Source organism: Semicossyphus pulcher, unplaced genomic scaffold (assembly GCF_022749685.1).
Source record: "Semicossyphus pulcher isolate SPU_LCO1_2020_fin unplaced genomic scaffold, fSemPul1.0.p SCAF_19, whole genome shotgun sequence".
Lineage (NCBI taxonomy): Eukaryota > Metazoa > Chordata > Actinopteri > Labriformes > Labridae > Semicossyphus > Semicossyphus pulcher.
The window spans coordinates 12,094,723-12,110,519 of record NW_027211692.1 but is presented as its reverse complement, the minus strand read 5'-3'; the positions used below and the strand labels follow the sequence as shown (position 1 = coordinate 12,110,519).

General features: G+C 41.3%; 1 protein-coding gene across 1 annotated transcript; it reads right to left on the bottom strand.

The window, feature by feature from the left end:
• Positions 1-2,834: 2,834 nt before the first annotated feature.
• igsf10 (immunoglobulin superfamily, member 10) lies at positions 2,835-15,444 on the bottom strand. The gene is made up of 10 exons (XM_069668473.1): positions 15,390-15,444; positions 14,787-15,048; positions 13,012-13,141; positions 12,435-12,825; positions 11,068-11,835; positions 9,088-10,854; positions 7,332-8,960; positions 5,960-6,863; positions 5,371-5,737; positions 2,835-5,288 (listed from the first exon to the last, which is right to left on the bottom strand). Exons 2-10 carry the CDS (start codon positions 14,990-14,992, stop codon positions 3,738-3,740), a joined length of 7,713 nt encoding a protein of 2,570 aa, XP_069524574.1. The 5' UTR covers positions 14,993-15,048; positions 15,390-15,444; the 3' UTR covers positions 2,835-3,737.
• Positions 15,445-15,797: the final 353 nt, after the last annotated feature.

Genomic DNA, 15,797 nt, shown 5'->3' with positions numbered 1-15,797 from the left:
AAAAGAAGCATGTGCTGATAGTATCTTAAGAAATTGAAGTTAAATATTGGATTCAAATATCTTCTAACATTATAGAAGAAGCTCAGTTGCAATTAAATTTAACATCCAATTTTGCTTCCTAATACGATATCCTGTTACCAATGTTAGAGTGTTGGCTCCATCACCAAAAGCCCAAAATATTTCCTAAATATTGTGTTTTTAAAATATTTCAGCTTTGTTTCATTTCCCTTAGTCTCTGACCGCAGCACGCAATCTATTTGTTTTATTACTGTGGGCACATTGCCTTCAATAGGCAGGACCTAACTGCAGTGAGTATTATATTATGGTATTATTGTATTGTGTGTGTCAAGTTTAATTAGTACAGTCATCAATGTGAGCAAACTTGCTAGCCAGCTAGCTAATTAGCTTATGAGCTATTGATATAAAGTTGGTATTAACCAGTCAACTGCCATAAGTATTAGTAACTTGGTGAGACAACTAGCTTAATTGCTGGTTAGCTTTCTAATTTTAGCTGGGGTTAGCTCGCTAGACAATGTTAGCTTGGTTAGCTCTCTAGCTGACATAAGCTGATTTGACTGTTAGGAATTTTCAGGTATGGAAGTGTAGATTAGAGGGTTGAGGAAGAGAGAAGTGTTGAGAAGAAAAGAGTGACAAAATAGTAAAAGGAGAGCAGATATGCATTTATGTTTTCTGCATCTTAAATTTTATAATTTGAAATCTTAATACTGATTTTGTTTTATGTTGACACGTTTTTAGCCTACTGTGCTATTCAAAAAAACAAAACAAATATAACTTGTATTGACAGAATTGATGACCATATTTATTTATTTATTTATTTATATTGGCATTGTTGGGATCTTTGATTTGCAATTACTGTGGCCCAGATTTCTATGGCATAGATCATAATGTAGCAGATTTTTTAATTTTAACATTTATTCTCTCAACCATTACTGGTTGAACAAAGCATCTATTTTTAACTATCACTGCAGTTTAGGCATAATTTATGGAGTCTAATATCAAAAACTTTGGTAGTGAGTTGACAGCAGAATCCAGATAAAAAAAGAATGAACTGTGCAAAATCTAAAAGCACAGCACTAGCAGAATGATGTCATTTGATTCTGTGCAGATTTGTTCTGTTTTTCCACAATCTTCGAGGTGGCCAAGGAGTGGTCAAACTGCCCTACCTCATCTTGTGTAAAAACAGTTTTTGTTTATTCATCTTGTGAAATGGTGGTGGGAGTGCAAATCTTCATGTTGACACATCTCACTTTACCCACTGTGTCTAGATCTCGGGTTCAGAGGTACAGTATATTTGACCTAGTGAAGCTGAATGCACACAAACATAAAATACACACTGCTCCTTTCAGTAGCTTCTCGTAAAACCATATTTTGTAAATGGTACGTGTAAGACTTCAACTCTTTTCCTTTTAAACACCCGTGAGAAAAGGAACAAATGGGAAAATCACATGTTTAAAATCCTCATAAATATCTTTTCTCCAACACGAACCGCAAAGGCAGAACTGAACAAATAAACTCTTTACCTTCCACAGGGGACACAGGGCGTGAATGATGAACTGTCTATCACACAGAGAACCAGATATAATGATATATAGAGGCTTTTAAAGACGTCATTTAACTAGTTTAATTTGTGTATGATTGTCGCCTAGTTCACATATGCAAGCAGTTTTCTCTGTAATCATGGAACCAGTAGCCTGCATTCCAAAGTTTATGGAAGACAATTCCCTCTCTCCCCGTATGTACCTGGGTCATATCACACTGCCGTGAACTCGCTCTTAACTATGGAACATTTGTTTCTCAGAAACCTCAAAATGTTATTTATTGGAATGTATCCACCTGAGGATAAACGACTGACCTCTTTTTTGAGTGCCCATTAAAATGCAGCTGTTAGGTACTAGAAGTCACTATAAATTAATTATATCATGTTACCAACATTTGTGGTTAAAGCTGTCCTTTGTGCTACAGCAGTAATAAAATACTGCAGGAAATAGTCTGATTTAGTTTTATCCGACACATTTTAACAATAAGAAAATTGATTTTCTCTTGTTTTCCAGATGAGTGTAAAAATATACCTTAGTTTGAGTCGCAGCAATTTTTTTTATTTAAAAAGGGTCGATTTTAAATGTGCTTCATTATAAGGCGATTCACATTTTGTGCAAATTACTGACAAATTGTTTCCAGGTGCTGCCCTTAAGGCACAGCGTAGTTGTCCCAAAGTGTACCATTAGAAATAACCTATTTTTTAGGACTAACAAAAAAAAGTTAGCGGCCAAAGAAGTGTATGAACAGAACAAACATCACTATATTAGAGACGATCTCACTCTAAATATTTCTCAGTGTAATTACACCATCATTATTGATTAACTTCAGAAACAGGAATAATACATCAGGTCAATTACATACAAGTTCAGATTTTTCATATACATGTCTCTGTTCCCCTATTCTGTCTCAACGTCCCTCATCTTGCAGTTCAATTTGCAGGAGGGCAGTAAAAAACAGCACACAATCAAAAACAAAAATCCAAGGCTCCCCTGTGGGTCATTCTTATTGACGAGCTGGGTGAAGAACTATTTTCACAGCTGCCGAGTTGTGTATGTCTGGAAGGTTTCTACCGCAGCCACAGTCATTACCCCCTCCTGTAAGGTGGGGTACAACTTAATCCTAATGGTCTTCATTAAAGTAGCCGGCCAGTAATGTGTATCTTCAGCAGTACTATGCCGTATTTCATATACATGATACATGTAATGTTTAAAAATGCTTTAGTGTATCAAATCATCAAATATAAACATACAAAAATTTATTTTCATTTTCTGGAATACTTTAATGAAGTAGATACTACAAATACATATACATATACTGTATTGTTACAGATTAGCATAATGTATAACATTACTGTAAATTCTTGTGTACAACACAATAGATTGATAGTGTCTTTGTGATGATTTGGCCATTGGTCCAATGGACATAAAGGAATCGGCTTTACACTGTCATCAAAATAAAAAGTATGATAAAGAAATCTGTTGTAAATCTGGTATCAATGCACTACTGCAAATGCAGATATGTATCCAGTGTTAAAAGGGCCTAATATATTTTTTGAACATCTTGGGATTAGGATTTTCAATGAATTCCTAAGGAATTCTATTTTACTTTTTGCTTAGCCTACTGCCAATGCTTTTTCTCTTGCTGTTAAAGAACAAAACATGTCATGAGAGTGACAACTTCTGGCCAATGTCTAAAGATAATAACCCCCCTGGGAGACCTAATGTCTTTCTTTCAATCTGTTATATAGTTTGTTTCCACTCTCTGTGTAGTATGTCTGTATGTGCTGTAATAGGACATATTTAAAGCCAACAACCCCTACTCAGAAAAATAGCCTATAGTTTGAGTCTTTGCACTGGCTTTTTTGTTCCCATGAGAAAGAGCCTAAATGAGAACCACCAATGAATTTCCAGACCAACGGACCAGAGTTACAATAACAACTTTCTAGCTCCACGCTGGGTTTCTCTCCTTTCTCTTTTATAAAATGTCATTCATTTCTCTTCTTGTGATTGTGTACTTTTTAATCCACAATTGTCACTTTTTAAATTACATACCACAAGCTGTGTTTCTCGCTAACCCACATGTGACAAAACAAGTACCGTACCTCGTAGACACAAGTGACAGTATGTCTGTTAATGTTTACATTCAGTTTTACCACTGTTCTCCCTTGAGTCTTTTTCTCACAGTACATGTACATATGTGACTTTTGAGTCTGTACCCAGGTGGTTCTTGGCCAGGCACTTGTATGTGCCAGAGTCTGAAGCTGTGGGCCTTTGAATGATGAGTGTGCCCTGAGGATGAAGCAGTTCACTACCCATTGGCCGGCCCTGTTCTGCTGCTGACAGAACTGAATGATCAGGCAGCTCCCAGGTGATCTCTGGCTTAGGCATTCCAGTCGCGGCACAGTTGAGCTGGAAAGGTTTCCCAGTCACTGCCCTCACACTAGGAGGTGGACCTGACGTGATCCTTGGAGGGTAGCCGATGATGATAACAGAGACAGGGAGCACCGCTTCCCCAGCATCATTCCGAGCCCTGCAGATGTAGTTCCCTCGGTCATTGAGAGTAGTATCCTGAACAACCAAAGTACCATTCTCTAGTAATTGGTAACGCCCAAGGACTTGAGGCCGAGTAAGAGTGTGGCCACCTGGAATGGTCCAGTAGATTCTGGGTCTGGGACTCCCATCAGATAGACAGTGAAGAAAGAGAGGTTCTCCAGAAACACTGCGTATGATGCCCCTAGGCCTTGTCAAGATGTAAGGCTTCTGCCCAACATCCAAAATTATTAGCTTCTCTATGTAGCCCAAGAAATTCTTGGCACCACAGCGGTATTTCCCAGCATCCTCTTTGTCAGTGTTGTAGATGAGCAGCGTTCCATCGTTGCCTAGGCGGTGATGAGAGCCATGGTGGCGTTCTCCAGTAACCCGTGTCCCATTAGGCAAAGTCCAAGTGATTTCCGGCATTGGGCGTCCATCAGCAGAGCAGTTCAGAACTGTGGTTTTCCCAACCCGAGACACAATGCGTTCGTTGAAGGGATTCTTGAAGATGGGCCTTCTGAGCATACTGGTCACCTCCAGCTGCACCACCATTACTGCCTCTCCTCCATCATTCCTTGCCATGCAAATGAACTCTGCTGTATCAGTTGGCCGCACATTACGAATCTCCAATGTCCCATTATGGTGAACATTAATCCTGCTACCAAAGTATGGTGCGGCCAGAAAGATGTTATCAGGCATAATCCAAGTGATACTAGGAGTGGGGTTGCCCTCAGCCTTACAGGCTATTAATTTCCTAGAGAATTTAGCAGCTACGTCTTTGATTACAGTCCTGTTCTGTCGGTAGCCATTGATCATTGGTGGATTTCCGTCTATATCAAGCTTGTAGACATTTCTATTTTCTCCAGCAGGATTGCGAGCAATACAAACATACTCCCCACCATCGATAAGCTTCACATCCCTGATATCCAGAGAGCCATTGACATGCATTAGGTAGCGTTCATTTGATGCTCCAATTACATCGTTGCTGGGCAGCATCCACATGATCTTGGGTTTTGGTTCCCCAAGTGCTTCACAGTCAAAGCGGATGCTCTCTCCAGGCTTCACTCTGGCATAGGTCTGGCTGGATGGACGTATTCTGGGGGCAGCAGTCACCACGCTGATATGCACATGCATTTCATCCTTGCCTACCTGGTTTTCAGCATAGCAGGTGTAGTCCCCTTCCTCTGACATACCAACCTGGGGAAAGATAACACAGTGATCTTAGTCTTTTTAAAAGGTTTTTCTATTTCATTGAGGAAAATGTCATGCAGTTGCATACCTGGTTTAGGTATAGTGTTCCATTGTCGAAAAGTGTGTAGCGCCGTGCTCGTCCTCCTCCACTGCTGGCATCCGACTGTAGTGCGCTGTTGACCACTGTACCATCTGGTAGACCCCACGAGATCTCTGGCTTTGGTGCCCCTGAGGCTTTACAGTCAACCTTCAAGTCGTTACCGTATGGTATCTGCTTTTTTCCATAGAGCTTATGCTCAATCTTGGCAGCCTTCATTGACACACTGACCTTCATCATTTGGAGATCATCACCAAGTTTGCTTCGTGCTACACAGAGATAGTCTCCGGCATCTTTATCACTCACAGTGCTAACAATAAGAGTACCATTATCCAGGACCTGAATTCTGCTGCCCATCCTGGAGAAATACAAAACATATATGAGAATAACTTAAGTTAGGAAGGAAGGAAGTAGTCTGCCTTTAAAATAATTAAGTTTCTTTTTTTAAGTTCTGCAATCAGTAATGTTTCTTCTTTCAATAACATTAGCCCTGTCTATTTTAGCTTTTACCAATAATTTTACAATAAATGCTACCATCTTTTCTTCTGAGTATTACTGCCACTGATCAATGCATTTTTACCTGTGTAACTGGTCCACCACAGCTTTAGAGGGCAGCCGCCACATGATCCTGGGTTTAGGGTCTCCTATGGCTGAACAGTTTAGTCTCATCTGGTCCCCAAAAAACAACACTGTCATGCGCTGAGATGTCGCCACTATTTGAGGTGCAGACTCTTGTTTCTCAACCGTCAGAGTCACCACCCTTCTCTCTGAACCAGTTGAGCTGGTAGCAATACATTCATATTTCCCGCTGTCTGCTAGAGTCACATCCTTAATGTGCAGGGTTCCATTGACATAAACTGATATCCTTTTGTTACTGGCAGGTCTGTTAAATCTAACCATTGACCCGTCATGGAGGACCCAATGAATAGTGGGCTGTGGGCTGCCTTGGCCAGTGCATGGTAGCCACAAGTTGTGGCTAACACCAACTTTTACCAGCTGCCGTTTCTCCTCCATGATGCCTGGGGGAGCTGCCACAACCTGCAGTCGGACTGTAGCAGTATCAGCTCCTGCTGGATTGCTGGCGATGCATTTGTAATGACCTCTGTCATAAACAGACACCTGCTCAATGATCAGTGTTCCCTCAGCAGATACTGATACCCTGCCCTTCTCTGTGTTTTGACCCCTGACCTGAGTTCGGTTGGCCAGGATCCACGATATCATGGGGGACGGCCGACCCTCTGCTTTACATTTCATCTCTACAGTGTTTCCTGCGTAAGACTTTATGTCCCGCATTTTTGGCTCCAGGATGCGTGAGGGGTAGGCCACAACAGAGAGGGTGACAAGAAGTTTATCGGATCCATGATCATTCTCAGCTAGACAGAGGTACTGACCACGATCCTTAACATTGGCATTCTGGATCGACAGTGTGCCGTTGCTCAACACCTCGAATTTGCCCATTCTTCCTGAAATGGTAATGGTGCTTCCTGAAGAAAAAAGACAATTTCTTTTAAGAAACATCCAACTTAAAAACATCCAGAATTTAAACCTATTTAAACGTATTTTTCTATTGTGGTTTTTGAGTAATTTATTACCTTTTGTAATAGTTAATGTTAATTTTGTTTAATTTGGTAGTGTTGTATTAAAATTCCATATAACAGAAAAAAAACACCATACATTCTTCATGAAGCAGACTGGGTGTACACATAATTGCCCTAAGACATAACACAACAAACGGCAGTTTCAGGAAACGTAATTACAGAGTGAACAAAACTGTACTCTCTGCTCTTCGAAATCAGAAAAAAACATTAAATTTACATTTGACTTTGACAACATGTAATGACTATTTGCCCCTTTACTACAGAATGAACATTTTTGCATGACTTTTTAAAGCTGTTCACCCTGCACCTGAACCTTTTTTCTAAATGATAAGATTAATGAAATTGGTTTGGTACCTGTACTTGAGGATAAGCGTCTCCAGGTTATAGTTGGCGGAGGGTTTCCAACAGTCTCACATGGCAAGAAGGCATCAGAGTTGGATAACACAGTAAAGCTAGCTGCATTGCCCCCAACAATCTTAGGCTTGCTTGTCATGACCTTTGTAGTTGGTTCAAAGCCAGGAATGTTGGCACTTGTAGTTTCAACGTTAGTGACATGATTATAAACACTAGATATGGCATTGTGTGTGCCTCTGTTGTTGTTTGGGGTAGGGTTGTTGTTGTATTCTTGCTCAGCTGTAAAGATGGTCATTGTATCAAAGATAAGGCTCTTATCTGCACTTTCTTTAGTACCACTGCTCTGCAAAGTAGGCCTGATTCTCCTTATTAGTGGTCTACGAGTGGTGTAACCATTCCTCTTTGGTGGTCTGATGTTGCTGTGGACTCTGGTCCGAGCTGTTGTGTAAGCCCTCTTTGTGGTAGGTATTAAAGTGGTAGTGGGGTTGAATGTGGTTGAGGGGATCAATGGTGTCTTGGTTGTAGTGGAGACAGGTAAACTGCTAGATGTGCTCCAGTCTAATTCCTCATTTAAGTCGTTCTCCTCCTCTGATGTTTGGTCAGTGGAAACAGCTACTGCAGTTCTGTCCTCTTTCCTAGATGGTTTGTACAGCGGATTGTGGAGTATAACAGTCTGTTGTGGTATTCTGGTTGTCTTCATTGTAGTTTCCATAGTTGTTAACTCAGTAGTTAAAGCCTCAGTTGTGGTAGTAGGGCGTAGTTTAGTGATTGCAGGTTTCTTGAAGGGTCTCCTGCCCCTAAAGGGCCTCCTTCCTCGCCCTCGCTGTCTTCTTGTCCCACCAGGCCTCTGTCTGATTACAGACCAATGATCAGGAAGTCTCCCTGACCCAGATGATATGGCTTCATAAGGATCTTCACTTGAGGGTGGTTTGACGGTAGGTGGTGAAGGTAGAGTTTGCGATTCTGCTGGTGTTTCAGCAGTAGCGGAGGGCCTGGAGTAATATAATGAACTCGTAGTAGTTATAACGTGAATGCTGGGTCCTATTGTTGTGAAATCAAAATCTGCAGAAGACAACTCTTCGTAGTCATCATCTAATGAGCCCTCTTTGCTACCTTGGTGTCTGGGCGGGGAAAAAGTATCAGGTTCAGCCAGTGAGTTTGCGGTGGTGGTGAGCACAGCAGCAGGGGTTGTGGTTAGGGTTACTGTTGTAGGTTCAGCTGTAGTTGAGGTTTTTTGCATGATGAATGGCTTCCTTAGCCTGCCCAGTATCTTTTCCCTCTCCTTGCCTCCAAACAGCCTGTTCCATGGGATTCTTCCACGAATCACCTTGGAGGCAGTTTTAGAAGTAGCAGCCGTGGTGGTGATCGGGGGTTCTTTATTTGCCGTAAACAATGGATCAATTGTAGTGTCAAACTCTGGGCTATCAGCAGATGTTATGTAGCCACTGGAACTGTCTATCCTTGACTCTGTTTGGGCGACAGGGGCTTTTGAAGTAATGTAGTAGTTTGTTGTAGAAGGTTTAGGTGTAGAGGCTGGTCTCTCTGTTCTGTGTAAAGAAGAACTGGAGGAACTTGGTGTGACCACCTGCAGATCAGTCATTGATGTCTTCTTATTGTCTTCCTCACAGTCTTAGGGGAATTGAGAATTGAGGGAAAAAAAGGACACAGTTACACAAAATATCAGCGATATACAGCACATACCATCAAGCAAAAAATGAACTGTGGCTCTATTTACTTTCAAAATGAGACTGCTTACCTGTGGTCAATTCAATTTTATATGGCACCGTGGCATTCCCTTCCTTCCTCACGGAGGGCTGTTTAAGTTTATTGATGAATGACTGAATATCAGTGATTCTGTTGGGCTTAATGATCCTCCTGCGCCCTTGGAAGGTCCTCCTTCGGCCCCCTCTGCTGTTTTTGTTTGGGATGATATGGATCTGCTGCCTGGAGATAATGGTGGATCCTGCAGGCAGACGTGGGGATTTGATGGTTTGGGTAGTGTGGAAGGTTATCTCATCTTGTTGTCTCTCTGTGGTGGTGACAGCTGTGAATGTGGTCTGGCTTTCTGGATCTTTGGATGTGTGGATGACTAGCTCCACTGGGTCTGGGCCATCACTCATTGGAGTGACATTAGGGTCTGTGGTAAATGAAAGTGCTGCACCAGTAGATGTCTCTGGTTCTGCATGTTGTTCTCCTGAGAACTGGAGCTGAGTTTCTTGTGACGTGTCTGTCACAGTAAGTTGGAGAGTTACTGGGTGCCTGATTGAGCCTGGCTTGGTAGTTCTTTCCAAGGCATAAAATTCAGTGGTCTCATCAAAACTAGATGCGTGACCCTTGTGTGGAAATGTGTTATACGGTGTAACTGCATCACTTTGACTTTCAATGTTTTCTGTTGGATTCTGTGTGAATCTGGACTTAATTGATGAAGTGTCTAACTGCATGTATGACTCTGTTGTTGGTTCATTTATAATCTCTGTAACTTCAAATGGTCTACCTTTTTGTGGATTATCTGTAGTTGGTGTGAATATCCTTGACATGATGATGAGCTGATCTTCATTACGATCCTCTCCAGAGCCAATTTCACCATCACCAGAGAGCCCATTGTCTGAGTCTGCATCTTTAACTTTGTCTTTCTCTGACCCAGTCTTTATTCTTGATCCATCTTGAGCCTTTTTCAAAAATTCTGCAAATTTCTGAGGGTCCACTTTCCTAGAAGCTTTATCAAAGACCCTACCACTCCAGACACGTCTGTTGCTGACCTGCACCCTCCTTCTCTGCCCCAGTCTACCTCCAGCACCTCCTCTACCTTGTGACCTGAGTCTGGGGTATGGTCGATCTGAGGTGATGGTTCTGGATTCCTGACTAGTTTTGTCAGAGGGACTTGAAGAGGGGGCCTCATTGAGGATGACTGTGTTTTCAGTCAAGCTAGGGTCAACCTTGTCGTCCAATTCCATCCCTGATCCCCCACTTTCCAAAAGTGTTGCTGTCCCAGGCCTTTCTTCGGTCACTGTTACCTGAGACACAAGCAGGTCAACTCCAAGGTCATTAGCAACCAAGCACCTATAAAATCCTCTGTCCCTTTCTGTGAGACTATGAATCAGTAAGGTTCCATTCTCAAACACTTTCCTGTTCCCATGTGACTTGTCCAGCACTGAGTGATCAGGGAGAATCCACTGGACTGAGGCCTTGGGACCCCCTGCAGAGCTACAGTCAAAGACCAGACTTCCACCCAGTGCTCTTGAGAGTTGAACACCATTGATTTCAGACTCTTCCACATCAGGGGACAGCACTGTCACTCGAAAGATTAGTATATCTGCATCCAGGTAGTTCGTGGCAATGCACCGGTAGAGACCTGTGTCTGACGCATCTGCACCCCGAAGAGTGAGCTTCCCTTCTGCATTGATAATGATCCTGCTGTCCTCACTGGAGTAAGGAGCTCTTACTTTACTTCCATCTGGTAAAATCCACTCCAACAAGGGCTTTGGCTCACCGCGGATTTGACAGCTCAATTGTGCTACACCACCTATGTTAAACATAAAACAAATATTTTATTACAGTAATTATCGCTTTCATATTCAGTTAGTCTCTCGAGTTCTGACACTTTTACAATGCTTCCTGTTTTGGAAATAGAAATTCTCTGAAGATTGTCATGCATTAGGTAAGAGTTTTATTAATACTAGATGTAGCTTGAAGTTTATGTCAGCTGCTTTATTAAGCATCGATGTCTAATTCCCACCTGTAAGTACAGTGTGCTCAGTCTTGGTTTGATTATCTCGCTTGATCATGGTCCAAGAATAGCGGTCCCTCTTAGGTGATCTGTTTTCCACACGTAGGTTGACCAAAGACTGGTACTTAATATGCAGAGTAGAGAAAGTGGTCGTAGTGCGGTCAAGCTGAAAGCTCACCTCTCCTTGCATCAACCATGCAGGGGATGCTTTAATATCAGCCTTAATGTCCGTGTGAATTCCTTCCTCTCCCTCTTCTGTTTTCATCTGACTATACCTGTAAATCATTTCGGGGCTTCTCGCCAGCATAAAACCTCTTTCCAGTCTCATTGGAGAGTCACTGTAGCTGGCCAGTATCTGCCATAACTGCTGCATATGTTCATGGTCAACGTTACACACCAAATAGGTTGTTATGCATGTGGTAAGAACTGTGACATTGTTTCCCTCCTCCTCCTCAAAGGTTTGTGTCAGGTTCTCGAACACTGAGGGTCTCTGGACAGTGCAGGAAAGACTGGCATCACTGTGAAACTGGTCCGTAAGATTCATTTGTATAGAGCCTAGTGGGGCAATAAAGTCCTTGGGGGCAACTGGAGTAAAGTCCCCCTCGTCCAGGCTGATGTTTTTCTGCTTTAAATGAGGTTGTATCCAGGGTTTGGCACATGTGAAGGCATCACTGGGGAGAAGGGATAGAGGTCTGTTGTGGTACGGGGCAGGATTTTCACAAACAGGACACAGCTGGCCTCGCGGATATCTCCGGTCTCTCTTGCATTTCAGCACACCTGGAAACATTTAAACCAAGTTGTGTAGCGTTTAGTTGTTGCCATGTAAGAAAAGACATTAACAGTTTCCGTATTTTCGGCCAACCAAACCAAAACTGATCAGTAAAAGGTGTAAACCCAAAAAGATCATCATAAACATGCTGAATTTTAATTTATGAGTTGCCTTTTACATTGGCCAACACATAAATAAAAGGTCTAACTTTTCTTTCTGTGTGTTTTCTGTAGCTCTCAGGATTACAAAAAGGTATCTGCCTTCAGTTAAGTCCCTGCAAAGATTTATATGTTTCCCTTGGATATGTCTTTTTTGCTGTGGATACAATCCCATGTACTATTAGTTTTCAGGAAAAAAAATAACACTTTAAAAGTCTGAGTAGAACATCATATTAAAGTACCAATGCAATTAGCAACTTCACCAGATGTGTCTTGTTAGAGCTGCTAGCAAATGTGGCTTCACAAAGGTTTTGATCAAGGAAAATGGTCATATTAGGGGAGAGTCCTTCATTACGAAAGAAGAGGTTCTCTTCCCTTATAAACATTTTACAACCTGACACCTTTCCAAATGCTTTCAGACAGTTCCAAAGCAAACATTCAGTCCTCACCTGTGTTCCTCTGCGACCACTTTGAGAACCACTTCATACGGCAATCACACATCCATGGGTTGCCATGGAGGAAGAGGTTTTCTAACTGGCTGCAGCCTGAGAATATATCCGCAGGCAGAGTGGTGAGGAGGTTGTCTGACAGGTGGATGTTTCTTACTGAGGACACCTTGAACACCCCACTGTGTCTCAGTGTGATGAAAGTGTCAGGGTGGATCTGCTGGAGGTGGTTCCCCTCCAGATGGACCAACTGTAGCTTGGTAAGGCCGTAGAAAGCCTCTGGGCTGATGAACTCGATGTTGTTGTGGTCCATGTGGAGTCTCAGTAGACTGTCCAGACCTTTGAATGTCTCTTTTTTGATTTCCTTTACTTTGTTAAAGGACATCTTCAGGACCTGTGAGAACATATTTGAGAAGTTGCAAGTATCTTTCAAAATAATCTTGGCGTAAGAATATTATTTTAAGTCACTATAAGTTTGTACATGAAATATATTTAATGGTGTTCACTAGAAATGCCGATACATGTTTTCTCAAGAATACATCATTTTATGGAAGATATTAAAACAAACACATTATGCTACCTGTAAGGACTTGAGGTCTTGGAAGGCTCTGTCTTCAATACTGTGGATAGTGTTGCTGTGCAGCATCAACAACTCCAAGTTCTCAAGTCCTGAAAGATCATTTTCTCCCAAGACAGTCATACTGTTGTACCTGAAAGCAGAGGAAGGAAAACAAAAGAATTCAGCTTATCAAGTCAAATCTAAGATGTACTATTGTATGTTTTTGTCAAGTTGATGAAATGTGAAAATAGTCTCATATTCAGCCCTGCACACGTTTTAGATTACTCATCCAGATTAGGCTTATGCTCAGTCTGAAGTTAAGTGGGCTATTATGGTAAATGTCACATCATATAACCATAAAGAATGTTCTTACAACACACATATGAGTTAAAGTAGTTGTGCCATTACAGGTAGAAAATATACCAGATATCAATGAAGTCTTCATAACCAAACAGTCATGAGAAGAGGCTTAATCTGTTAGTGAGGATGATGTCACCTGTGCAGGTGAATCAGGGTGTTTGGCCTTTGATATTGACATAGGATATCAGTTCTTGGCTTAATACTTGCAACTTATTCCATCACTCCTTTTAAACTGGAAACTAAAAAAACATTTTTTTGTGACTAAGAAGGAGACAATATTCAATATGACTAGTGTCCAACTAGTTATTGTAATAGTATATATATATATTTTTAAAAAGACATATTTTTGTTTTTTATGCTGTTAATTTTTCAAAACAGGTAACAACAAACAAGAATCGGCCACATTCTGAACATTTTACTCTCTTACACTCCTGCATGTGGTTGGCCCAAAATTTGGCCTCTCCCTTTTGGTGCTACAAGAGACGCATTTTCTGCTTCGACAGAACATTTTGACATGTTGCAGCAGAAAGAGCACAGGTGCTTAAAGTAGGATTCCATGTGTGCTAGAAAGCCCTGCCTGTGAGCCAGAATGCACAATATAGGAAACTAAATGGAATGCAGCAATTATTAGTTATTAATTACACCTGGGCTAATCCTGCCATGACATGACTGGTATAAAAACTCCACAAACAGAGGTCTAATCAGGTAGAATAATTAAAAACACCTGTGAGCACGCACCGTAATTATGTTCTTTTTCTGCAAATCAGCGGTAATTCTGTAAAAGTATTATTTTGAGGCAGCTTCCCACTATCCTCCTTTACAATTTTGGTAAGGTCAATTAAAAAAATTAAATACATCTTATTTTATGATTTATATTTTATTTTATTTACTATGTGTCAGGTCGTTCTTGGTCTGAAAACTGACCAACTTTGAGTTTTCTGAGAGGCTAATGGCACAGAAGGTAGCTAGCTAGTAGCTACTTGACAGGGTGGGACTTTAGCTCCTCCCTTGTAACAGGAAGCCATTGATTTGCCCAATTTTCAGAAGTTGAAAATCTAGAACTGAGGAGCTACAGTAGTTTGAAGTTACATTATTTGCATTATAGTTAAATAAAATTAGAGTAAAGGTTAAGACAGCAATTAGCTAGCAGACATAACCCTGCATGCCCAGTTAGCACCCAAGCTAATTTCAGTGAACGAAAAATTACTGCATGTCCCTTTGAATCTATATGTTGTTTTAGTTGTTTCTTTTAACCACTAGTGATTATTAAGGTAAGTTAGTTTAAACTCTGAAAAGGCAGTAGCTAACATTAGTTTCTCTGTAATATTACTGCAGCATTTGTAGTCTGTGGTTTAAATCAAACAAGTACTTCCCCTGGAGTATCTGTGACGCTTGTTTTCATTCTGCTAAAAGCCGGGAAAAAAATGAAAGCTCACCCGAGGTTAATTCTTTCCACAGCTGGCTGGATGTGGTCAGGTACTGCGGTCAGGTATCTGAAGGTGCAGTGCACTTCAGTAGGAACATAGCAGGCGCACGATTTGGGGCAGTCGCCTCTCGTCGGCAGAACCACAGCGGCCAAGAACAACAGAGCCTCCAGCAGCCTCCTCCGCAGGTATGAAGCGCTGCAGGCACACACACTCATTGTGCAGAGAACAGGGGGGGGGCTAGACTTTGTCCTGAAGCATTAATGAAACCCACCTGGAGAGACAGGCACAGACATAATGATAGACAGATTACTTGTTACTATAAACACGTATAAAGATGGATTATTAGATAAAATGATATGTGCAACTTTTATGTAGCCTAAAATAGGACATTTTACAACTCATTCATAATTTTGTATTTAACATTATTTATATATAACTATTTAAATGCATTTTGGAATCAGGCAGATATTTTTGGTAGGAGCACACATAACATTACCATAAAGAAACAAATAATGTTACATGCATAATTTCATTATAAATATGTAACATGCAATCACAGGCAGAAAGCTATTGTCACCATAGGAAAAAAAAAGAATCTCCAGTTTCTCTCACCTCCCTTCAGCAGCTGTACAAAAATAAAGCTGCTGCTCTTTTAGGAATAATAATCCCTATGGAAGAATAATAGGTCCACAGTCAGTTTCTGTAGTTCTCCTGTTTGATTCCTCAGATGAGTCCACTGTGTCTGAGGCACAGAGGGAAAGGAGGCATGTCTCTGTGAGCGCCTGCAGTTGAGCGCACACTTTGGTGTACCTCCCCTGCCCCCCCCCCCCCAGTCAGCTGTAACGTAATCCAAGAGTAACTGCGGCTGTGAAAGAGTCTGGGAGGTGGAGGTCTCTCAAAGATTGTTAAACGGCATCAAAAAGACTTAAATTATTTGTATTATTAATTGCTGCCAAGACAATATAATATTTAACATGTGTGATTAACTTTTAGAAGTAGGTCATGTTTTTTTTTTTACAC